The sequence below is a fragment of the Schistocerca piceifrons genome, chromosome 8 (assembly GCF_021461385.2).
Source record: "Schistocerca piceifrons isolate TAMUIC-IGC-003096 chromosome 8, iqSchPice1.1, whole genome shotgun sequence".
NCBI lineage: Eukaryota > Metazoa > Arthropoda > Insecta > Orthoptera > Acrididae > Schistocerca > Schistocerca piceifrons.
This window is the reverse complement of record NC_060145.1, coordinates 329,543,073-329,570,258: the sequence shown is the minus strand read 5'-3', so window position 1 is coordinate 329,570,258 and position 27,186 is coordinate 329,543,073. Positions and strand designations below refer to the sequence as shown.

The 27,186-nt window shown below is 40.8% G+C and overlaps 1 protein-coding gene across 9 annotated transcripts in view; it reads right to left on the bottom strand.

The window, feature by feature from the left end:
• The window catches only part of LOC124711198 (protein bric-a-brac 1-like), a 448,529-nt gene that overhangs the window by 127,303 nt on the left and 294,040 nt on the right, over nt 1-27,186 (bottom strand). For 5 of the 9 annotated variants that reach the window (XM_047241130.1, XM_047241129.1, XM_047241131.1 and 2 more), the window contains one exon: nt 26,717-26,881. In XM_047241130.1, the coding sequence (XP_047097086.1) occupies nt 26,717-26,881 (165 nt within the window). Of the gene's footprint in view, nt 1-11,513; nt 12,180-12,264; nt 12,540-14,116; nt 14,316-26,716; nt 26,882-27,186 lie in introns of those variants that run through there. The other 4 variants (XM_047241142.1, XM_047241137.1, XM_047241132.1 and 1 more) reach the window with 4 other exon arrangements.

The window sequence follows — 27,186 nt, the reverse complement described above, 5'->3', positions numbered from 1 at the left end:
TCAAGAACTCACCTTGTGTGTGTGTGTGTGTGTGTGTGTGTGTGTGTGTATATATATATATATATATTAGGATTTAATTATACTTTCTGGCATCGTTACTGCATAATTTGTAAGAACTGAAGAACTACAAAAAGTATGAAAGACTAACACTGAAGCTTGGTCTTATTTAGCACATGTTGCCCTTCAAAATATACCAAACACAAATGAGCCATAAAATTTTTAATAATGGCATAAATGGCTGGTTCTGGGCCCAACATGTTTTTAAGCTGTGGGTCCTCAGAGCGTTAAGTTTTGAATGAGGGTTAAAAAAATTCATCACACTTTCTCACACATAAAAAAATTCATCTTGAGTAAAAGAAAATTTACTTTTTAAGTAACACTTCCCAAACCACAATATGCAATATTTTCCCACAACCTGTAAGATATGTATACAGCTGTGACATCATGCTCATCTAAAGCATTTTGTTGCTACAAAGCATTTCATAGTCTTCGTCCTAAAGCCTTTGAAACAGTTTGGTGTCGGCAGATGCTTTCGTGTGCACTGCGTTTTGTTGTTGTAAATGGCACGTACAGTTTTATTTTGGTGGTACACTCTTGTTTAAGTTTCATTGCTGCAGTAATATTTTGCAGCAGCAGGATAAAGTAAAATTCTTTGCTACAATATCAGTTCTTACCAGTCAACATTACAAAAATTTAACTGAAAACTAAAATGATAAAAAGTTCCCAGAATTCTAAAAAAAAATCCAGATTTTTCTTGGATTGCTCCCACATGAAAAAAAACTCACTGGATTTTCCTGCTTGTCCCACAGCATATACCACCCAACACAATGGGAAAATCCCAGCCAATGTATGGACTATCCTCACAAGCAAATAGGATGCTTTCCACCAATGTGGAGGGCACTAATACGCAAAGACTGTACAACAGCTGAGTTAATTTTATCAGTTACATTTGAAAAAAGCAGCTGAGCAGTTGAAGACATCACCTCTCTATCCTCATTTACATGCCTCAGTGTTTACCCCTACATGGTTATAGTGCTCAAATAAGTAGATTTCCCATTAACACACTCATAAATTTTGAAATCTATCCTCTTTAATGGCCAACCTAGGGAACAACATTGCAGAGCAATCAGCAGAGTAAAAGGCTGATGATGGTGGAAACAATAAGGTGTTGATAACTGACACCACATGAGGTGTCACAACCTGATTCAAGTAGCAGTTCACTCGACTTAAAGAAGAGCTACTGAAAAGGGCTGGCACTAAGAGCTCCTACTGTTAGCCTTATCTTTCCATAATGAATAGGCTGGTGTCAGTTTTTAGAAACAACTGTCAACCTGTAACATTTACTGCGGATCCACAATATGGCTGGAATTGTTAAACCCTCTAATTACATGCAAATTTTCAAATTTTTCTGTCCAAAATCATAGCGCATTTTTATTCAATAGTTCGAATAGGTGTAAGGATAGAATTTTAGGAATATAACAAAAAAACCAGAAACTTCCTTTAGAATCAATTTTTTAACTGACATTTAACATAGCTAATGCAGGAAATGCGAACCTCATTTTCAACTGAGTAAAAGCAGAACAAAATTATTGACAAATTTTCAGAGTGTTTTATACCTAAAAGGAAGGTTCAAGCAAATAATGAAAACTCCAGCATGGAATAATGACAATATTACAAAAATGACAGATTGCTACTCACGTATGGAGGAGATGGTGAGTCACAGACTGGCACAGCAAAGAGACTACTAACAAGTAAAGCTTTCGGCCAAAACTGCGTAATATCGAATTAGACAAAACTCACAAGCACGCGTGCATCCACCTGCACACACATAATATTAAAGGAAGTTTCCATACCCAAGTTTGGAAATATGGGTACAAAATTGATGCCAGGAGTAGGTACATGTGTAGCTGACAGTGAGACTAAAGAATGAGGAAACACAACTCTCAATGTCTCAGATGGGAAAGTAGCAGGCTACAATGTTCCAGATCAACAGAAAAGTAATCAACAGTAAAATAATGACTTCCAACTTGCAAACAGAGCAGAAATCATGTTCAATGTGAAAATCACAGGCCTCCCAAAACTGTCTGGAAATAGTTGAACACATACGTCCTTGTCACCCGCAGCTGGAAGGTTAAAATGCATTTTATAATAAGAACATTAACAAGTTCGAAGTTTTCTGATGAGGCATAGCCTGCTCAATATTACAAGAAGGGTCATAGTATGATTGACAGATATCCTCACAAATTCTGTAAATAATATTATTTGAAGATACATTTGTGAACTGGATTAATAGATAACACATGAAAGACAGAAGTTTTGTAGTTCACCAAGTATTAAAATAATAAATAAAATTCAAACCTCTGCATGAGCTAAAAAATGCCATGTAATGCCTTTTGATTTATTTGCTCAATAGTTGCGTACTGTGGTTAAATTCTGCACAGTTTAATATTTTCAGGGGATTCACTTACATGAACCACGAAGAAAATCACTAATAACACGACAAAGCTGTGGAAATGACTCTTTTAACCAAAGCCACATGTAATGATTCGAAAAGCAATACTGCACATGTCTGCAGCATTCTCCAAGGTCTGTATGGGTAAAAGGAATACAAATACATCACATATTTCCTCTTATATGTCTGTTACATCCTGGAGAACAGTTGTCACATTCCATGTTGAGTCTGTGTAAGCTAATCCCCAACAGTTGCAGCAGGCTAAGCACAGCAGCTTTGCGTGCCTACCTCAACCAATAATGTTACATGAATTTGTTAATGTCTCCATGACAATGCCTCTATTGCTACAACACTGTAAATGGCTACTCTTTTAGCCTGGAGTTATTAGTGCTTGGCGGTAGAAAGCTGGCAATTGCAATTGCAGTGCGCAGCATCAGCTTTGTCTCTCTATCATAAATGCACGATTTTAGTAGTAGCTACTGAGAACATAGACAATATACGGCAAAACCAATAATCGAAGTTGGAAACTGTGTGTACTGTTGGAAGCAAGTGGTTACTGTACTGGTGACATGCCCATCCGTACTAAACAGAAAGATGGTTCAAGGTTTAAAATTTTTACTGTATAACAGTCTGACATCAAGATAAACATTTTCATTTTCGACAAATTACCCTCAATGTTACTTACAAGACATGTAAATGTCATTACCATTTTAAACAACTGGGTAAAAATTGTTTCATACCTAGCACATAACCACATGTGAAGTTCACTGATAGTATTGTTCAGTGTGATAGCCTCTCATATGTTGTCCTATAGTTTGCAAATACTTCAGTTTCCCATATCTTTCAAATTCTGTCTACTATGGGTTAAAAATGCAGAATATTATTCTCCTTGTAGAACACACTCTGAACAAAAAAGTAATTATGTAATACAAATATAACAAGTTTGGATGACAAACTTCAAATGTCTCAATATAAAACTTCAAATGTTTTTACGAAAATTGCAGAAAGTTATGACAAATATGGAAGCAATGCAAGAACACTGACAAAAGTACACAATAAAGTCCACTTAAAGAGTGAAACAATTATGCAGATTCATGAAGCTAATATTAAAATATGTAATTCCCATGAACAGATCGTTTAAACTTGATCAATGACACTGTTAATGCTATCCAGTTTAATCAGGAAGCTAAAACGATTTCTAAAAATGTGTCACAATCTCAAGTGAACTTTAAATTCTATAGTTAACTAAATGTTGCATCCAAAATTTACATTTCAGAATGAAGAGTTAGAAAATATATTTTAAGTTCAAATTAAACTACTATCCTGCATATAACTGCAAGAATGGCAACATAGCAGTCTCCTTTAACTTTTGTAGCTACATCTACACGATTACTGTGCTATTCACAATAAAGTGCCTGGAAAAAAGAGTTCAATCAACCACCTGCATGCTGTCTCTCTACCATTCCACTCTCTAATGGCACGCGGGAAAAACAAGCACTTAAATTTTTCTGTGCGAGTCCTGATCTCTCTTATTTTATTGGGATGATCATTTCTCCCTGTGTAGGTGTGTGCCAACGGAATGTTTTCACAATCAGAGGAGAAAACTGGTGATTGAAATTTCATGAGAAGATCCTGTAGCAACGAAAAACACCTTTGTTTTAATGATTGCTGCTCCAATTCTCATATCATGTCTGTGACACTATCTCCCCTATTTCACGATAATACAAAACGAGCTGCCCTTTTTTGTACTTTTTCGATGTCATCCGCCGGTTCCACCTGATGCAGATCCCACACCACACAGCAATACTCGAGAATAGGGCGGACAAGTGTAACGGAAGCAATCTCTGTGGCAAACCTGTTGCACCTTCTAAGTCTTCTGCCAATGAATCGCAGTCTTTGGTTTGCTCTACCCACAATATTATCTATGTGGTCGTTCCAATTTAGGTTATTTGTAATTGTAATCCCTAAGTATTTAGTTGAATTTACAGCCCTCAGATTTGTGTGACTTATCATGTAATCGAAATTTAGATGATTTCTTTTAGTACACATATGAATAACTTCACACTTTTCTTTATTCAGGGTCAATTGCCACTTTTTGCACCATACAGGTATATTATCTAAATCACTTTGCAAGTGGTTTTGATCATCTGATGACTTTACAAGACTGTAAATGACAGTATCATTTGCAAACAATGCAACAGACGGCTACTCAGATTGTCTCCTATGTCGTTAATATAGATCAGGAACAATAGACAACCTATAACACTTCCATGGGGAACGCTGGATATAACTTCTGTTTTACTTTATGACTTTCCATCTATTACTACGAACCGTGACCTGACAGGAAATCACAAATCCAGTCGCACAACTGAGGCGATACTCCGTAGGCACGCAGTTTCGTTAGAAGACGCTTGTGAGGAACAGTGTCGGAAGCCTTCTGGAAATCTAAAAATATGGAATCAATTTGAAATCCACTGTCGATAGCACTTATTACTTCACAAGTATAAAGAGGTAGTTGTGTTTCACAAGAACGATATTTTGTGAAACCGTGCTGACTGTGTGTCAATTAATCATTTTCTTCAAGGTATTTCATAATGTTCGAATACAGTATATGTTCTAAAACCCTACTGCAAATTGACATTAGTGACATAGGCCTGTACTTCAGCCGATTACTCCTACTTCCCTTTTTGGGTACTGGTGTGATTTGAGCAATTTTCCAGTCTTTAGGTACGGATCTTTCTGTGAGCGAGTGGTTGTATATAATTGCTAAATATGGAGCTATTTTATCAGCATACTCAGAGGAACCTGACTGGTATACAATCTGGACCGGAGCCCTTGCCTTTATTAAGTGATTCAGGCTGCTTCATTACACCGAAGATATCTACTTCTATGTTTCTCATCTTGGCAGTTGTTCTTGATTGGAATTCAGGAATATTTACTTCGTCGTCTTTGGTGGAGGAGTTTCTGAAAACCGTGTTTAATAACTCTGCTTTAGTGGCACTGTCATCAGTGACTTCACCGTCGTCATTGCGCAGTGAAGGTATTGATTGCGCCTTGCCACTGGTGTGCTTTATGTATGACCAGAATCTCTTTGTTTTCTGCCACATTTTGAGACATAATTTCGTTGTGGAAATTGTTAGAAGCTTATTTTGAACTTCTGTAAAAGTTTACCAATCTTGTGGATTTTGTGTTCTTTTAAATTTGGCATGCTTTTTTCATTGCTTCTGCAACATCGATCTGACCCCATTTTATGTACCATGGGGGATCAGTACCATCACTTGTTAATTTATGTGGTATATATCTCTCAATTGCTGTTGAAACTATCTCTTTGAAAACATTCCACAACTTTTCTACACTTACATACCGAGCGAGGTGGTGCAGTGGTTAGACACTGGACTCGCATTCGGGAGGACGACGGTTCAATCCCGCGTCCGGCCATCCTTATTTAGGTTTTCCGTGATGTCCCTAAAATCACTCCAGGCAAATGCCGGGATGGTTCCTCTGAAGGGGCACGGCCGACTTCCTTCCCCATCCTTCCCTAACCCGATGAGACCGATGACCTCGCAGTCTGGTCTGCTTCCCCAAACAACCAACCAACCTACACTTACATGATCAGATCAGAAGGACTGAAAACTTGTCTCTCAAAAAGGCGTTAAGAGCATTTTTATCAGCTTTTTTAAATAGATATACTTTGTGTTTATTTTTGATGGTTGAAGGTGTTACATTATTCAGCCTAGCAGCAACTGCCTTGTGGTTGCTAATCCCTGTATTCGTCACAACACTCACTATTTGTCCCGGATTATTTGTTGCTAATAGGCCAAGTATGCTGCCGCAACCATTTATGCTTCGAGTGGGCTCATGAACTAATTGTTCAAAATAATTTTCTGAGAAACTAGAAGTCTAAGAAGCCGACATTGCCTAGGGTATTGGATGGGTCACAGGTGGCAGATAGCAAACATTCCACCAGATACAGTGGAAAGCAATACAGAATAAGCAGTCCCGGACCAAGGCAATGCGACACCAAATCCACTTTGCATCTGTCTTGTAGCAAGTGGCAAAGTGGTCAGTGTGCGTTCGCCAGTGGTACAGCTGAAATTTATATTCTGGAACTAACACTTCCAGTCTTAACACTGAGTTCACTCAATGGGTCTCTACCCAACCCCACCTGATTCCAGATACAATAACCATGGAGCATTCTGATAAACACATTATTACCCAAGGTGGTCAATCCACTGCCAGTATTACTGGCACAACTGGTCTTTCGGATTCTGGGGTGGCCAGGTGATAAACCAGTGTGATTCAACAGAGGTGAGTCCTCTGACCGATTTAAAACCAAAACAAATATATTTTCTGCAACACATAGCATACAAACACTTTTGCAACCAGGTAAACTTCACAAAATGGGAGATACTTAAAAGAACAGAAGATTCAAATTTTGGTGCTTCAAGAAACACGAATGATAGACAATAACACCATGGATTTTGGGAATTACCATCTTTTTACAAGAAAAACTGATAAAAGAATACTTAATAATACACCACATCTTGGAGTTGCTTTTGCAGTCTTCAAAATTATTTTTAAGTCAATAACGGAGGTAAAACCCATTACTAATAGACTAATGACAATTTCTCTTGAATGTGAAAATAGGGCACACACTTTAATTAATGCCAGTCAATGAGGATAATGATAAAAAGAAGAAATTAATGAAGCCTGCAAAACATTAGAAATCATCTTGAAAATTCCCTCAAACCATGTTAAAATTTTAATGGGTGATTTTAATGCACAATTTGGTAAAGAGGAAAAAACATAAGAAAACGGTGGTGGATTTCCTACGCATAAATGGACAAACCAAAATTGCCAAAGACTTCTTGTAACAATTTCATACCCTAACTACAAAGAAATTTTAGCAAAGAGGCTAATATAGATTCTGCTCATTATTTAATATGAATAAAAGTAAAACGTCAACCTCAAGAACGCTTCAAAACAAAAAATGTTATTCCAAAATTTGACACTACTAAAATAAACCAATTCTAACAACAGAACTTGACAAAAAACAATCCACAATTAGCAAAGCGTGAGAGAATAGCTTATCACGACGCACAACTCAATTCCACTTCGAAAGAAATAAAAACGCCCTTAGAGAAAAGTGGTTTGTGAAACAGTGGTTAAGTCTAGGCCTGAGACTTTCAAAAACTGGAATAATAACAAAATTGAAAATATTTACAACACTTTTCAAATTGTAAGAAAAGGAACATCTAAATTCATCCGACAGACTGAAGGAAACTACGAAAATGCCCAACTTGTCAAAATCAAAAAAGACTTCCAAAAGAACAATGCAAGAAACTTTTATAAAACATCCAAAACAAAACTAACTGGTTACAAACCTTAAAGTCTTTGCTCCAAAAATGAAAATAGCTATTTGGCTCTTAACATCCAGGAAAACTGGAAGGTACTTGCTAATTACTTTGAAAAACTATTGAACTGTCAGAACCAGCTAATAAATTCCAACCACAGCAAACTAGTAATGAAATAAAGCATCTCGAGAAAACCGTGTAACTGCAGGATTACTAAAATCAGCTGGCCCTAAAACTATAAGAGAAATCACTCAACTAACACGGCATGTCTGGCAAAGACAGAAAATACCAGAGGACTGCAAAGCTGCCTTAATTCATCCATTGCATAAAAAACGGGATAGGACTGATGTTAATAATTACGGAGGAATCTCTCTTCTCCCAGTCACATACTAAATTCTCTTGCATTGTTTACTTGATCAAGGCTAAGAACAGTTATAACCTAAAATTGATGAATACCAAGCAGGCTTAAGACCAAACAGACCTGTCCACAATAAATTCTTAATTTAAAACTAATCCTTAGACACAAAGGATTTCTGGTAACAATATTGTATGTACATTTGAACATATTAAAAAGACCTACACCTCGGTTGATCGTGAATCTCTTTTCCAAATTTTAAAGGAACAAGGGCTAGATAATAAAACTCTAACATTGATTAAGGAATCGTTAACTGACACTAGCTCTGAAGTTTAATTCATGGGAGAAATTTCTGAACCATTTGATAAAGACTGGTGTTAGGCAGGGAGATGGACTTATCTCATTACTGTTTAACTATGTTTTGGAAAAGGCGATTACAGAATGGCGAAAACAAAAGTAGAGCCAAAATATAGATGAATCAATCAAGTTGAGCAGAAGTACTATTAGAGTAGATTGCCTCTCCTTTGCAGATGGTCTGGCAATTTTAACTATGGATATTACCACAGCTCAAAAACAAATTGAACTTCTTATAGGAACTGAGGAAAAAATAGGACTACAAATATCACTAGAAAAAAGGAATATATGACCAGCACTGAAGTTTTTAACACAAAATATGGGAAAATAAAAAGTATGTCTCAGTTTACATTCTTGGGGGAAATCACACAAAAAAAGGGTCTGGAAAAGCTGCAAACAAAGATCACTGTCAAAAAATGGTAACTGCATTCAGATTAACACAAAATATTTATAATAAAAAATTACTTTCTAAATTCAGTACATTTAGGTGTTACAGCACTGTAATCAAACCTGAAGGTCTTTATGGAGCAGGAACTTTTATTTTAAATAGAAAGAGGGATAGTGCAGAAATTCAAAAGAAAGAATATTAGAAAAATATTAGGCCCTAAAATTATTGATAGAGAATCTTAAATGCTGAGAAGTAATAAGGAAATAGAAGAATACACAGACATACATGGTGACATGAGAAAACAAAGACTTAAATTTTATGGGCACTTTAAAAGAACAGCACCCATTAGGTTGACAAAACAAACAGCAGAATTCTATGAAAACAGAAGTAAGGCCGAAACTAAGCCAATTACATGGATCACTGCATTGTGAGGGATCTTAATGTAACCGGCATAACTCAGACAGATGTTACAGACAGAAAAACATTTCCTTGGAAAGTTGGTTTAGTGGGAAATTAGAAAACTGGCTGGTACACTGTGGTCTGATGAAAGAAAGGGATTTCATTCTGAAAGAATGAAACAAATTTGGACACAAAGGAAAGTCAACCATCAAAAGTGACATTGATGGATTATACCTTATGTGGTCCTATTGGGGCCCATACATGAATAAAATAACAATAATTATTGCTTACTACAAAACATGTGTTTTGAATGAATGAATTTGATCTATTCTTACATGAAATAACTAAATAGAAGTGTTGTTCAGAAATATATGGGGACTTAAAAATTAATTCCTCGGCAAAAGGTTGGATTGAAGAGGCCATTTTAAATCTCATGACAAATAATTTACACAACAAAGTAAATATACTATTAGAATAATACACAATTCAAGGACAAATTATCTAAATTATGATCAACAAACAACATCATAGCTGTATAGGCCTAATGCACAATGCATCACTAAACCACATCAAAACCCATTCACATATTTTCTGTAGTGAAGAGAACATTTTCTTCTTAATGGCTTAATGAAGCGGCAATAGATGAAGCACCACTGAAACAAAATGTTTCCTTAGAAGAGAGGATGGAGAAAGGCAAACAATTTCGAAACATTTGTAGATCTAGAGAAAAGCTCTAGACAATGTTGGATGAAATACTCTCTGGAGTTCTGAGGTAATCAGTGATAAAAATACCAGAAAGGAGCTATTAAAATGTACTTTTACATAGAAATAAACAGTAACTACGATGTGAATAATCAGATTAGTAATCTATTCCCCATATTATCCATTTTTGCTCAGAAAAGCAAACCACAGAGAAATTTGGAGAAGCACAAATTAAATTAAAATTAATTTGAATATTAATAACCTTCCTTACATGACATCTATTCAAGATGTACTATGTGAAAACCTTCACAGCATTTGACACACAATTACATCATGTAAGTGTTTCTCTCACATAATATTACGAAAAAAGACTGCAAAGAACCTGCAATTCTCACAGACATTAAACACATTACCTACTTGCAAACTACAGTAAAAAATTCAGCTGGTCCAAAAGTGAACATTTCACATGGATTTTAAAGTCTTTGAAAAATTCCCTGGGAGAAAAAAAGCAATTGACCAGACACTGTTACTGCTTTTCCACAGGCAGTGAAAATATGGTCTGTTAAGTACCGTGTGTGATAAAATTTCTATTCATTCTCGCCGAGCATTTTATGTGGAATTAAAACAATATTACATGTCTGTATCTTGGGCTTCATGTATAACTGACAGTAACACTATCAAAGACTAGGCATTTTAATTGGTCACAGACAGGAAAATAAGTTATCCGTGGTCTTCACAGAGAAACTTATATCTTTAACTACGTGATATGCAAGAGCAAGTAGTAAACATAAATGGAAATTTTATTTTAATATCTGCCAATCAACCAGTATAAAATTTGTTAAGAAAATTACGTAACTATGTCACAAATCACAAACCGGGATAACTTTTGGAAGTCTTGTTTTCCTCCAATATTTACTTCGTTTTTATTGCAGGGGTATTTGTCGCTCGGTTTGCCTTAAATAATTGCCAATCGTTAGTATATAAAAAATTAAGCAAAAAGCGGAGTGATATTAAATTCAAATATTAAATATGCTATATGTGGTTAAATTCCAGTTATAGGTGAAGATTAAGTAAGTTAGGTGCCGAATTTAGTATAACAGGTTGTCAACTTAATGTCATACGACATAATGTAAGTTGCTGTTTTTTGTTGTTCGGTTGTTCAAAGCCATAAAATAGCTGCAGTCACTGAATAATACAAACACCAAAATTATATGAAAAACAACCCCTCATTCGTGACTGCGTAACCAATGCTTCGATGTGTTAAATTAAATGAATAATATGATAGTTCTGCAAAGGCTATTACAATATTGCGATGAAGTAAAAGGGGTGCATGTCTTCTGACTTACACAAACCTATTGAACCAATAACTAGCAAATTCTAAACAGAAATAACAAACACGGCATAAAAATTAACATTCATTCAAGGAATAACACAAAACACATTTTCTAACCGATTTGCCACTACAAAAAAAGGCACTGAATGAAGTGGCATGACTGCTGGTATGCTCACCATTAAAGTTGTGTAAAGATCCAATCGCTCTGAGAAACAGAGGCGATGCAGGTTGATTATCATATGCCTGTTTGGATGTGACTGCTTTTTTCCCGCTGCTACAGCGGTCTTCTAATGACTGCGAACTGTCAGTGTCAGCTGAGCTCACATCCGTCGCATTGTAACTGTTTTTTGAACATCGTCTCAACTGCCAATTATCAAGAATATCACATTCTCTAGATTTAATACGGGAGACTGAGGATTGTGAAATACCATACTGCAGTGCTACCTGCATCTGACTTTTGGTTTCTAAAGCTTTAATGACTTCAACCTTTTGGTCTAACGACAGGACAGTTTTCGACCTTGTCATGCTCCATCGAGCGAAATCTAGAGATGTCATCGGTCAGAGTTACCTAATACCGATTACCTCACCAAAATAGACTACTTTGCATTTAGCGCACACTTCGGAATCGTTACACAGCTATACTATATACACACGCACAAATATTACGCTGTTTCCCGATGAGCCTGGCCATACACAACTTCACATAAAAATGAATAAAAACACTTCCTTTTTGCGCTACTTGTGTGTGTGGTCTTAGTCGAGGCTACAAACAAAACAGATTTTCCACATTAATTCCCGCCTTCGGCTATTGCGTTGAAACACGCAGCACTGACAACATGGCGGCAATCGATGCGCACTCTGACGGACGGAAAATGTACTGACACACAATTTATCTCGATGTTAGGACAAGCGTAATCTGTTACCTACCTCCGACAAAATTCCTTATCTGATGGCCATAGCGTTCGCTGAAATTAGGCTCAGGTAGCTGCACACAAGGCACTGCATTTCCTCTCAATTTCGTTCTTATACGACGCTGTAACTGATTACATTCATCGATAACCTCGCAACTTTTTCCAACAACATCGCAAGTTTTAAAATGATTTAAACAAACAGCAGAACTGTACGAAGGCGTCCAGTTTGTTTTACCTATCGCGTCAAGCCACATCTGCCTAAGTCTGTAATTTCTTGGAAATCTAAATACTGGCACATACCCTAAATTTCTGTAATTTGTCAAGTAGTTGCTTTTGCAACCAGGGACGCAGCATTTCTGCGGCATATCTATTTCACAGCACTCAATCTTAGTTTACTTTCGGTCGATTGCAAACGCGTGATGTATCACAGTTAATGCTTTGCAGTACACTGCATTCTCACGAATTTCTACTGCCGATACAGCAGCGCCTCCTGCGGTCAGAATTTTCACTACTCAGCAATGTAGCCGCCTGACAGATCGTCAATGCAACGCTCGGTTATATGAAAGTGGAATACCATGCGCAGAATGTACCAATGTTTGTCAATGATCAGCTGGCTGCTTTGAAATTTAGGGTACTCTACGCGGAAACGGCTACGGGGTAAATGTATAATGTGTGAGGGCTATCTTACCGAAAGTCGACAGCTGTGCAGCTAACGAAGCTGCGAAAATATTTTACGCGCTATCAAAGATAACGTACCTGATACATGTTCAGTGTCTGGCACTATCATTGCACCATGATAACTCTTCATGTGTCTCCATAAGGAGGTTGTTCCCAGCCTACGACTGTTCAGGCCTCTTGAGACAGACATGAAGCACAACTGGCAAATTGCCTTGGTATCCTGGCAGTTATCGACCTCAAAATACCGCCACACGTTACTGGAGGACATGTTTATCTCTTCATCTGAAGGTATCCAGTAAACATTGAAAGAAAGCAGACAACCGTCAGCTGTAGCAGATTAAACGTCCATTAACCTCTCAATCGGCGATGATTATCTTCTGCACATACATCAATCAAAGCTCAAAACGCGCATTTTAGAGAACAAAGGTCATAAATATCTCAAAATATAGTTTTTATGGGAACTGCGCCCTGAAATTGCAAAATACGGCGAAAGCAGTAAGTTTCAACATGGCGACTGTTTTGGCTTCTAGTCGCCAGCCAATCCGAAACCACGTCAGTGGTACGACCAATCCCGGCAAGGAGTCGTCCTCTGTAGCTGACAAGAAACTATCGGGTTCCGCGAGGTCGCGAGTAGCATGTGACGTCCCGGAAACCCGTGAACAACTAGTATCGGTTTCCTTTGCCCAGCAATTTTTTAAGGCAATAGCATAAGCCTTGCAAATAACCAACTGATCATTTATTTCTGTCAGTCTATCACAGTTCCTGTTCAAAAACATCGTTCTTCCTTGTGTACGTCGAATCTTCCGTGCACATTTTCTGCGATCGAATTGTTAAGTAAGCGAAACTTTCTCGTGAATATTTCTGCGACACTGTTCTTATCTACAAGAATAAAAGAATTTATGAATGAATGATGACGCATACAATGGGAAGAGGAAGTATTGTTCCACATGTAACGCAAAGAATTTAACATCTTAATAGATCCTCCAAATAATTGGAGTTATGTCATTTCAAAAGTTACTGTTGATTTCAAGCCAAACTGACATATCTGAAAGTCTTTCTGTACAGTGACAAACGCATGCTGATCGAAGTTAGCCAGGAAAGGATACCAGCCGCAAACTGCGTCTCAATTTTACTGCGTCGGGCAGATTGTTGGAAAAAGTTGTCGCGTGAAATGCGTATTTTTGCTTTACCTGTTTCTGCGCTTTGGAAGCTCTCCGGTAAGACCTCTTGATGGAACGACACTATGTGCTTGGCCATGCCGGATGTGCTGGAGCAAAAAACGAGCCTCTTCCCACATAACAAACAAACTACGTTCTCACGGCCAAGAGCTTGAAAGTGCTCCCACACCCACGATCGCTTTCTGTAGGCCGAGGACATGGCTGCGGTCCGGTACCGACACGAATATCGACACCGGGAGCCGGCGCCGAGCCGAGGCTAGCCGAGCAGGCCGTGACGTCACGCCTTCCGGCTGCTGATTAGGCGACGCACATGGCAGTGGGTAGGGATGAGACTAGGAGGGGGCGGCCCGCTACGGAGGAGGCGGGGCAGTCGCGCGTGACGCAATTCACACGCTGCGCCATGTGACTGTCGGTTACGTCAACAAGTGCAATGATACAGCGTAGCGGCGGAAAGTGTAAACAGCACTGTCACCAACAGCATTTATTTTACAGCATAGCTCTGAGCAGCGATACGTGCCTCTATTGCCCCTGCTTGTATTTTCTTTGCTAGTGTACTGAGTATGGATGTCAAAGTCTCATAAGTGAAATACTTACGAGGTCCGCGGGGTTTATATTCACAGTAATAATTGTTTTTGTAGGGAAAGGTACACAAGGGGAACACGTTCGTTCTGCCAGATTTGCGGAGACGACGGATAAATACGTGGAGTGTTTGTCTGTCTGTATTCAACAAGATGATACAACATAGCACACTGCTAATGCATCTATGGCAGTTGTGAAGAAACGTCCCCGTGGTCTCCAAATCTCTCATTTCGATGACATCTCGTTGTCAGCAACATTTTAGCCCCTCTGTCCGCGATAATTTGAGTGCGAACTGTGCCGTCAATAGTGTCGCTCAGGGCGGCAGATCATTACGGTTCTGCTCTTCTTTTCTCGAGTAAAATCCTCAATACAGTGCAAGTGAGAAACTCAGCGTCTGCGTCAAAACCCAGAATTACTTCACTGAATTGCCATCCATGACGGCAACATGGGCCCCAGCCCGACTGGGCATCGACGCGAACTGGGCTTCGATTGCACCATTCCATGCTGTTTCAGCTCTAGAGCAGAGTCCGAAAGTCGTCGTGGCTGGCCTGTGGTGACGTGTCCGCCTCTCGGCAACTCACAATAAAATGTTTTCAACAAGTGTGAGATTTGGATAATGTGCTTGGCAGAATGAAAACTGGTACATCCTCAATATTGAGGACATGATGACACCAGGAGTAAATGCGATCTTGCATTAAACGTCACAGTCACAAAGAGAAGACAGCACAGCCGTTGGCGTTAACATGTCAGAAATATACGAGAAGCGTTCAATAAATAATTCACCCCATTTTTACTCGGCCAATTTCAGTTGAAAAGCGGGGGAATTTGCTGCGAAGCTTCTGGAATATTCCCGCTTCATCTCCTACAGTTTCATGAAGTTCCGATAGAAGGCGGCGCTATACGTAGTCTCCAAAATGGCGGTCGTAATGGAGGTGCGTTCCAGGCAGAGAGCTCTCACTGCTTTGTTTGGCGGAAAACCAGAGGTATTCGTAGACGCTTCCAGAATGTCTACGGAGGCCACTGAACAAAAGCAGTGTGAGTCGCTGGGCAGAGCGTCCGTCATCATCGCAACAAAGTCGTGCAATTCTGCCCGATATACCGCGTATTGGCGGGCCGCACCCAACTCTGACTCCTGCAATGTTGGAACGTGCGCACACAATCATTCGAGGTGATCGGCGAATGACTCGCTGTACAACTGGACATCACCGTTGGTAGTGTTGACACAGTCGTCCACCTAGTGGGGTACTCAAAGATGGGTTCCTCGACGCCTATTTAACAGAAGACCATAAAGAGCAACTAATGACTGAGCCGTGGTAAAAATTGCTGTTTCGAAGAGCGCGCCGCAGCGCGTAGTGTGAAGCAGTCGCCCTCCGTTTCTGGTGGTGGCGCCGCTGTGACAATCGAAGCTTTGTTATCTCCCTCTGGTGGGAAACGGGAAAGATTGCCTGTTCACGTGCATTTATGGGGCGCTATGAGCTCGCCAGTCGGTCAGTCTGGGTCTGTCTCTCGTCCGCATTTGTTAGGCAGTTGGTGTCTGTCTGTCGTTCGGAGTGCTATTATGTCTGTCGTTCGGAGTGCTATTATGTCTGTCGTTCGGAGTGCTATTATGTCTGTCGTTCGGAGTGCTATTATGTCTGTCGTTCGGATCAACCTTTAAAGCCAGCAAAATGAGAGTCTTTTCACTCCGCCAGTAAGAGAACTCAGCGAGTAGTCGCCCGATCGGGGCCAGTTCCTGCATCAGAGGCTGCGCGTTAGGCCGCCAGTCTGCTTGAGTTTGCTCAGGCAATGGTCATTGGCGGTTGAATCGATCGGTTGGTCGGTCGCGCACTGAGACACAAGATGACTTGTCCGTCTTGAGCGTCGGCGCATGTGAGGTCGCAACGTGAGTCCAGTGGGCTGCGGCGTATAGCGAGGGGTAGTGACTTCGCGGTCGAAACGAGGGCAACAGGAGTCAACCCACGACATCAGTCTGGCCGGTGCGAGCTGCGACGCCGTGAGACGGGAGATCGGCGCGCCTTCCTTCGTCCGTTGAAGCGGCTGGCAGCGGACGGTTCGGGAGAACGATTTTGGGGTGCTGCGCCAGGTCTTCTCGAGAAATCGCAGTTTATTAGTTGCTAAGTGATTGGTGATATGTTGTTTGATTTACTCTTGTTAAATTCTACTTGTTTTCTTGGTGAGGTCACCAGCCGTTTTGCTTTGGGGTCGTCCCACCATTCTTCTCCGTTTGCCCATCCGCGGAAAGGTGGTGGTTTATAAACTCGGTCGTCCGTTTTTCCCTTGTGGACTATGGGCGGGAAAGAGCAACCTGCGGTTCCGGTTGTTCGGCAATCTCCCTATCAATCTACCGTACGTTAGTAGCTGTCTGTCATGTTTGTCGGACATGGTGTGTTAACGAATTTATTACTTTGAGTGTAACGGCTTAATACGTGAAATATGTTTTGATCTTTGGAAACTTTGATATTATTGCCTATGATCTTGAGATGCGGTATCTGTGTACTGTAGAGCATCTTAACTATTGTTTGGCCAACCTTGTAGAATTTTATGTAAGATTGCATTTCATGGGCTTTTATTTAAATGATCATTTTAGTATGTGAAGTTGCCACCCTTTCACCATAAGACTCTTCTTACAAGTTAAAATCAAGTTGCACCTTCGGCTGCAAGGTTAATATTTTGTGTTTTGTACCATTTACATTCCTCCTACCGGGGTGCATAGTTTGTGTGCTTGTGTAAATTGTTAAAACTCTTAGTTTAAAGTTATCTGGTGTGTTGCAGATTTGCACCAGTATAGTTTTTCAAAGGCTGTTGTGAGCAGTCTTAACTACAGCCGTGCCAAAAGGGAGTGGCAAGGTTCTCTGCCCGAAAGCTCATACAGTCAAAACTTGTTTCTTTCTGCCTCTGAATAAATTGTAACTTTGATACTTAGAGGGTGCTTTCTGATTATAATTTTAAATCTGTTTCTTTTAAAAAAATGCTTTTAGGCTCTATTAAAGTGAATAAAATTCCTATTTGTTAAAAGGAATTAGGTTATGATAGCATCAGTTACTCCCTGGCAACTACTTCCAGGCTTACATAGTGTGATCAAATATGTTAATGTTCTTGATGAATCGCTAGTACATAAAATAACTTCTTAACAACATTCTTTGAAAATAAATCACGGTTCAATGGCCATCTGAGGGTAATTGTTTGACAGGTTGATCGTGACAAGTTTTTGTCGAACATGGTCACAGGCGATGAAACATGTGTTCATCAGTTCGAGCCGGGAACAAAACCACAATCCGTGGAGCGGCGCCACACCACTTCTCTTCCAAAGTTCAAGGCCGCACACGGCTCTTCTGCGGCTCTCAAGGGGTTACTCCGTTCGATGTCCTCCCTCACAGTGCAACGATAAACTTTCAAGTGTATTGTGCAACCTTCTCGAAACTGAAGAAACGACTTCAGCGTGTTCGTCGCCACAGCACTGCAAACGAACTTCTCATTCTCCATGGCAATGCAAGGTCTCTCACGTTTGCGTACTCGAGACGAGTTCACGAAACTTCACTGTACTATACTTCCTTATTCACCCTACAACTCTGATCTCGCACCTTCCGACTTCCATCTGTATAGCCCAACGAAGGCTGCACTCCACGTAAAGCAGTACGTGAATCATGGGGAGATACTGATGCAACATGACGTTGGCCCTGACGTCGTTCGGTACAGGGGTGCCAAGCGGGCATACAGGCTCTCCCGGTAACGTTGTGTAAGGCCATCGCACTGAACGGAGACTGTGCTCACAAATGGAGTTTTGCAGCGAAAAGAGTGGGAATAATATCTGTATTTGAATCCCGAATGAAATAAACCTGCTTTCACAAAAAAATGTGTTACTTCACTTATTGAACGCTCCCTGTAAGACCTGCTGTCCCAATTACCGGCTACGCCAACTATGGATGATCGTGTTGTGTACCCGATGGCAGCCCATATAATAACGCCGGTGCTCGGTTCGTACGACGATGACTACTGCAAGGTGACAAGGTTCGTTCTCCTCTGAGTCTTTACAAACGGGCACGTGCATCGTGGTGCACGCAGAAGCGGAACTCGTCTGGAAAGACTACTGGTGGCCCTTCTGTCTCCAGTGTTGTCGTTGGGAGCACAAGTGTCGACGCCGTTGTCTCTGCTGACGCATCGAGTGATAATGATGTTTGGCTTGAAGGGCGCGCCAATGCGCAGTTATCAGCACCCGACCAAATTCCTAATGTTTACACAGTCCAATCTCGCCACTTTTACGAATGATGATGAAATGATGAGGACAACACAAACACCCAGTCCCCGGGCACAGAAAATTCCCAATCCGGTCGGGAATCGAACCTAGGGTCTCGTGATTCATAGCCACTAGACCACGAGCTGCGAATTGGGGCCGTTGAGATCCTAGACGGCTTTGAGTACGAACCTCCTGAACCCATCGATTACAGATTCGCATCGCGGTTTTCGGATTCCGATCGACGTTAGCAACAAACTGGCGGGAAAACAAACTGTAATCTCCATGAGCCAGTATCCTAGCAGAATTTCGATTCACGCCACCAGAAGCCCCTCGTTCTTACATGAGGCATAAAATTATATTCTCACAAACGATATTCAAATGCGACTCCTGAATGAGAAACCCGCTACGCACTTATGTTGTTGTAGTCTTCAGTCCTGAGACTGGTTTGATGCAGCTCTCCATGCTAGTCTATCCTGTGCAAGCTGCTTCATCTCCCAGTACCTACTGCAACCTACATCCTTATGAATCTGTTTAATGTATTCATGTCTTGGTCTCCCTCTACGATTTTTACCCTCCACACTGCCCTCCAATACTAAATTGGTGATCCCTTGATGCCTCAGAACATGCCCTACCAATCGATCCCTTCTTCTTGTCAAGTTGTGCCACAAACTCCTCTTCTCCCCAATTCTATTCAGTACCTCCTCATTAGTTATGTGATCTACCCATCTAATCTTCAGCATTCTTCTGTAGCACCACATTTCGAAAGCTTCCATTCTCTTCTTGTCCAAACTATTTATCGTCCGTCTTCCATACATGGCTACACTCCATTCAAATACTTTCAGAAACGACTTCCTGACACTTAAATCTGTACTCGATGTTAACAAATTTCTCTTCTTCAGAAACGCTTTCCTTGCCATTGCCAGTCTACATTTTATATCCTCTCTACTTCGACCATCATCAGTTATTTTGCTCCCCAAATAGCAAAACTCATTTACTACTTTCAGCGTCTCATTTCCTTATCTAATTCCCTCATCATCAGCTGTTTAATTCGACTACATTCCATTATCCTCGTTATGATTGTGTTGGTGTTCACCTTATATCTTCCTTTCAAAACACTGTCCATTCCGTTCAACTGCTCTTCCAAGTCCTTTGCTGTCTCTGACAGAATTACAATGTCATCGGCGAACCTCAAAGTTTTTATTTCTTCTCCATGGACTTTAATACCTACTCCGAATTGTCCTTTGTTTCGTTCACTGCTTGCTCAATATACAGATTGAATAACATCGGGGAGGGGCTACAACCCTGTCTCACTCCCTTCCCAACCACTGCTTCCCTTCCATGTCCCTCGACTCTTATAACTGCCATCTGGTTTCTGTACAAATTGTAAATAGCCGTTCGCTCGCTGTATTTTACCCCTGCCACCTTCAGCATTTGAAAGAGAGTATTCCAGTCAACATTGTCAAAATCTTTCTCTAAGTCTACAAATGCTAGAAACGTCTTTCCATAATCTTCCTTCTAAGATAAGTCGTAAGGTCAGTATTGCCTCACGTGTTCCAACATTTCTACGGAATCCAAACTGATCTTCCCCGAGGTCGGCTTCTACCAGTTTTTCCATTCATCTGTAAAGAATTCGCGTTAGTATTTTGCAGCTGTGACTTATTAGACTGATAGTTCGGTAATTTTCACATCTGTCAACACCTGCTTTCTTTGAGATTGGAATTATTATAATACAAAAATAGGTTACACACTGAGGTAACAGGAGTCATGGGATAGCAATATACAGAGTGTTACAAAAACCTTCAGGAAACATTCCTCACAGACAAATAAAGGAAAGATGTTATACGGACATGTATCCGGAAACGCTTAATTTTCATGTTAGAGCTCATTTTAGTTTCGTCAGTATGTACTGTACTTCCTCGATTCACTGCCATGATTTCATACGGGATACTCTACCTGTACTGCTAGAACATGTGCCTTTACAAGTACGACACAACATGTGGTTCATGCACGACGGAGCTCCTGCACATTTCAGTCAAAGTGTTCGTACGCTTCTCAACAACAGATTCGGTGACGGATGGATTGATAGGGGCGGACCAACTCCATGGCCTCCACGCTCTCCTTACCTCAACCCTCTTGACTTTCATTTATGGGGGCATTTGAAAGCTCTTGCCTACGCAACCTCGGTACCAAATGTAGAGACTCTTCGTGCTCGTATCGTGGACGGCTGTGATACAATACGCCATTCTCCAGGGCTGCATCAGCGCATCAGGGATTCCATGCGACGGAGGGTGGATGCATGTATCCTCGCTAACGGAAGGCATTTTGAACATTTCCTGTAACAAAGTGTTTGAAGTCACGCTGGTACGTTCTGTTGCTGTGTGTTTCCATTCCATGATTAATGTGATTTGAAGAGAAGTAATAAAATGAGCTCTAACATGGAAAGTAAGCGTTTTCGGACACATGTCCACATAACATATTTTCTTTCTTTGTGTTTGAGGAATGTTTCCTGAAAGTTTGGCCGTACCTTTTTGTAACACCCTGTATACATATACAGGTGCCGCTAGTATCGCGTACACAAGGTATAAAACGGCAGTGCGTTGGCGGAGCCGTTATTTCGACTCAGGTGATTCATGTCAGAACGTTTCCGTCGTGATTATGGCTGCACGACGAAAATTAACATGCTTTCAACGGGGAATGGCAGTTGGAACTAGACACATGCGACAGTCCATTTCAAAAATCGTCGGGGAATTCAATATTCCGAGATTCACACTGTCAAAGTGTAACACTAATACTCAATTTCCGGCGTTGCCTCTCACCAAGAATAACGCAACGGCCGACAGCGGTCACTTAACAATCGAGAGCACGACATTTGTGTGGGTTGTCAGTGCTAACAGACACGTTTCACTGCGTAAAATAACAGCAGAAATCAATGTGGGACGTACGACGAACTTATCCATTGGATCAATGCGGGAAAATTTGGCGTTAATGGGCTATGGCAAGAACGAGCGGCGCGGGTGCCTTTGCTAACAGCACGACACGGCCTGCAGCACCTCTCCTGGACTCGTGGCCGCATCGTCTGGACCCTAAAAGACTGGTCAGATGAGTCCCGATTTCAGTTCATAAGAGCTCATCTACGGTCCGAGCATGGTGTAGACCCCAAGAAGCCATGAACACAAGTTGTCAACAAGCCACTGTGGCACTATAATGCTATGAGCTGTGTTTATATGTAATGGACCGATCATTGACTGAAAGTGGTTATGTTCGGCTACTTGAAGACCATTTGGTTCTGGACAATTAGAGCGAATGATTTAATCACCCGAATCAATCGCCCGACATGTATCCCATCGAACATTCATGGGACGTGATGAGAGGTCAGTTTATGCACAAAATCCTGCACCGCAAAGTGAATTCTGGACCGCTAAACAGGCAGCATGGCTCGATATTTCTGCTAGGGATTTCCAATGACTTCAGTCCATGCCATGTCGTGTTGCTGCACTACGCTGAGCAAAAGGAGGTTTCATACGATATTTGCAGGTATCCAACGACTAGTGTCACCCAGGGTAAGATGAGCGTAGCAATACCAAAAGAAAGGTAACAAATTATAGTCGTACTAAGTCAGGCGAGAATGAAAATTAGATTAGGAAACCAAAAAATGTAGTAGATGAATTTTGTTGCTCGGGCAGCGAAGTAACTGATGATGGTTGAAGTAGAGCGGATATATAAGCAGGGCCGGCCGGAGTGGCCGAGCGGTCCTAGGCGCTACAGTCTGGAACCGCGCGACCGCTACGGTCGCAGGTTCGAATCCTGCCTCGGGCATGGATGTGTGTGATGTTCTTAGGTTAGTTAGGTTTAAGTAGTTCTAAGTTCTAGGGGACTGATGACCTCAGAAGTTAAGTCCCATAGTGCTCAGAGCCATTTGAACCATTTTTATAAAGCAGGCTAGCTATACCATGAAAGCATTTCCGAAAATATGAATTTGTTGACACTGAAACATAAATTTAAGCGTTTGGAAGTCTTCTCTAAAAGCATTTGTCTGGAGGTAGCCTTGTACTAAAGTGAAACGTTGATAATAAGCAATTCAGACAAGAAGAGAACGTGAGGTTTTAAAATGTGGTGTTACAGAATTACGCTGAAAATTAGATGGGTAAGTCGCACAGCTAATGAAGAGGACTAAAACTGGGGAGAAAAGAAATTTATGGCACCACTTGACTAAAAGAAGGGCTTGGTTCATTCTGAGGAGTCTCCGAATTGTCAAACTGGTATTGGAGCGTAGTGGGGTATAGGGGCAGTATAGGGAGACCAAGAAATGAACACAGTAAGGAAGTTGAAATGAATGTTGGTTGCAGTAATTATTCGCGGATGAAGAGGCTTGCTCAGGGCAGACTAGCCTGGAGAGTTGCATCAAACCAATATCTTTAAGCATATTATACGTTACACGCCTAAGCCTATTAATTTTTAATGCAGTAGGATTCACCAATAGAAAATTGATTTTGCACACATCTCTGTATTGGATATTATGAGAAAACTGGTAAAAAAATATTGTCTCTCTTACGATAGTCCCACATCGCCCCTTGATAATGGCTGTTTTCAGTGCTCTTCAAAATTATAATCCTCCGAAATCAAGTAACACACTGCACGAAAATCTACAATTTTGTACTAATTTACTTGTGGTGAAAATTAGTGAGAGATCATTTTGTTGCAAAGGAGACTTAAAAACTTCTGAGACCTGAAGTCTAGAATTAAACTGAAAATAAGACAATTTCAGTAACTACATAACAGCTTATTTTCACAATATTTAATCCTCTCCTGTTTCCATTATCATTTGTGAAAATTAATGGGTGTATCCCGAGCGAAATTATGTGTTATTATGCTTGAGAAAATGTAAGCATGCATGATCGAATATTGTTATTTAAATGTACTAATCCACGCTGCGTTATTTACTGTAAACAATTCCATGTCAGAGGCAACTAGAAACGAACGGAAACGAATGCAAATCCGAGAACCTTTACGAGGAAAACCAACAACTGACCTCTCGCATTTTCTCGGTGCTCTTTATTAATAGTGTGCTTTCGGCTGTTCTGCCGAGCTGCTGTTTTCATTTCGTGTTCAACATTATATGATGGCCGACCCAGCCGCCTTCTTTAGGTAATGCGAGTTTTGCTCTGCGTGTACTCGCTGCCTTGACTCATAACACACTGCGAGACCTGGCAGCGAGTACAGAACAGCAAAACTCGCAGCACCTAAAGAACGCGCCTGGGCCGAGCAACGAAATATTGTGCATAAAATGCAAACAAGAACTCTGCAAGCACACTATTACAGGGTGTATACTGGGACAAGGAAAAAAAATTCCCGAATTATTCCCGGATTTCTCCCGGATATCCCGTTTAAAAAATATGCTTTTTCCAGGGCGAAAATACACTTTTTCTGTGCTAAGTGACAGTAGGTTTTCGGTATATTTTCCCTCGGAACTGTAAAACTTATCAATCCTTTGAATGGTTAACGTTTCATACAATCGCGTAGAACTTCCCGGAAAAGACAGGGCAAAGAAGTTTTGGAGAGACTTTCAATAAAATAAAAAAAAAGGAGAGAAGTTTTGGAAAGACCTTTGATTTGCAGCAACATATACGCTGCATATTTTCGTATTACCAAAGTATAAATTCGAATTGCACCACACACAGCGCGTTAGTTTCCGGAGCGTTGCAACCGAGGTTGCAATGTCCTTTTGTAAGCGAGTCATATCTCAAGCCACGAGATCTCGTCAGCCGATGACAGCAGCTATTCAGAGCATAGGACACGTGTTATAGTCAGCCAATAGCAAGATCACTGGTTACATAGCGCGAACACGCAAGAGGAAGAGTTAACGGTTTACATTAATGTACACAGTACCGTACATCTACAAGAAAAGCTAAGCTTTCACATATAATATTAGTCTTTAAGATTAACACGCTACAACAGAAGCTAAGATTTCACATGTAATATTGATCTTTTTTTGCATGTGTTATACTTTAAGACACATCACACAAATGTGCCAGTAAATTTAAAATTATGACACAAATGTCTCGGCTCGAAATTCTTATGAGGGGCTGGTCCTCAAACTGTTCAGTTTAGAACGCTCTTTGATTTAGATATCCATTCCACTTTCTCACACGTAACATAATTCATCTTGCGTAAAAAGAAATTTACTTTGAAAGTAACGCTTTTCTAACCACCGTTCGCTATACTGTTAGAAATAGGTTCGATTTACCAGTTGCCAGAGAGCGCCAGAAAACAGGCGTTATTGTGCGTGTGCAACTGCAGTGGTGTAGGAAGCCCGTACGTTCGTGTGTATAAAGCACTAAGAGTTTACATTACACCATAAAAGAAACAGGGCATCAGAGGATACTCCAAAGAGCATCGGAATTTCGAAAACCATACTAAAATGCATAACTCGGGTTGAAGTGCAAATTGGCTTTTTTCAGGTTCACAATGAAGTAGGTCCCATCTGATATTAAGCTTTTCAGTGTGGTTTTTGGGATGTAAATTTTCTTGGAGTACCAGTACTCTACGATCTCATTTTTGGTTCTTTATTACGGCATAATGCCATATATGGCAGAAGATAACGTGCACTTGAAATTCAGCGAACAGTTGGAACTAGCCAATACTGTAGAATGAAACACTTAGTTTCAAATAAAATGATTGCCTCGGCGAAAAGATTAACAAAGCCAAATTTCTTTAGCAAACATGCAAAAATAACTTCACTGTTCTGCAGGGCGATTAATGCTTGACTGCTACTAACTTGAAAATAAAATAAAATCAGAAAACTGAAATTTAAAATATATTTTTCCCCTCCGTATTTATGTGAATGTATTTTAATTCACTTGATAGCTCCCGGCCACAGAAATCCGTTTTGTTTTCATTTGACGTGGGAGCTGTACACGAATGCAAGCAGCGAAATCACTTAACGTAAACACGGGTCACGTAGAGGTTAACCCCCTCCCCACAACTCGGTGCAAGCGTGAATCTGGCAGCTAGGGCGCGCGAGAAAATTTTTTGTCGTTTGCATCTGCCTGCTTGCTGCAACTACCGATACAGCTAATAGCCATTAGCCAAACTTCAAGTAGCGGGAGAAGGTACTGCTTATACGCGAGTCAAATGCGCATGCGCAACAGACCGCTGGCAATTGGTCAAACGAACATAATGTGAACAGTGGCGACGTCATGCTCATAGCAAGCAGTTTGTTGTTACTAAGAATTACAGTCTGCGCCCTACGGCCTTTGACATATTTTAACTATCTGCAGACTGTGCGTGCACGGTGTTTTGTTCTCATGAATTGCACATTTCCTTTGCAACTAAAGTTTTATTTTCTTTCCCTCTCGTTTATATTTTATTGCTGCAGTATCATTCTCCAGCAGCACATACAATAACATTCTTTGCTAGAGAATCAACTCTGCAGTCAAAATTACAAAAATTTAACGGAAAGTTAAAACAATGAAAAATTCCCGGAATTACGAAAAATTCCCGGGTTTTTCCCAGTTTTCTCCCGGATGAAAATATTCCCGGGTTTTTCCCGGTTGTCCCGGGTCGTATACACCCTGTATTATAAACAAGTTTTTTCGTTCTGGCTTCAAGTGATGCAGACACGAGTCGTACTCGACATGTGACACGGCGGAGCGGGGACGGGGGGGTGGAAGAGGAGGAGGAACCAGAGGGGCATGTTCTCGGATGTGGGCTGAAGAGATGGTGGCATTTCTCGAGAGCATCTTGGAATCTACATCGAATTCTCGGTTCTAGGACTGCTTAACGCTAGAAGAAGTACTCACCTTGGCGGCGTGGCCATGGTTGCTGCTGATGCTCCCTGAGAGTAGGGCGGATGAAGCGAGACGGTGGCGGCGGCGGCGACGCAGACGTCGACGGCACGTCGGGCGGCTCCTCTTTGATATGCCCCAGCAGCAGCGGCTCCTGCGGCCCCAGGAAGCTGTCCTCGACTGCGCCCACAAGACGTAAGAGTATGAATGAACTGTCTACAGTAAGTACATACAAACAAATGGTGAAGAGAAGCTACAGAACTAACAGCGACGAGGACACGACAAAATACACAGAAATAGACAGTAACTTATGCCCGTACAGCAGTTTGTACCTAAGAAGAGATGTTTTCCGATTTTGGGTCTAGAAGGACTCTAAGAAACCACTTGGCAGCTGACGGGGGAACTCTTCAAACGACACGCATGCAGCCTTAGTGGCGTCAAATCAAAAGCTTTACTTCCAAACATGTATATACAAATTTATTCAT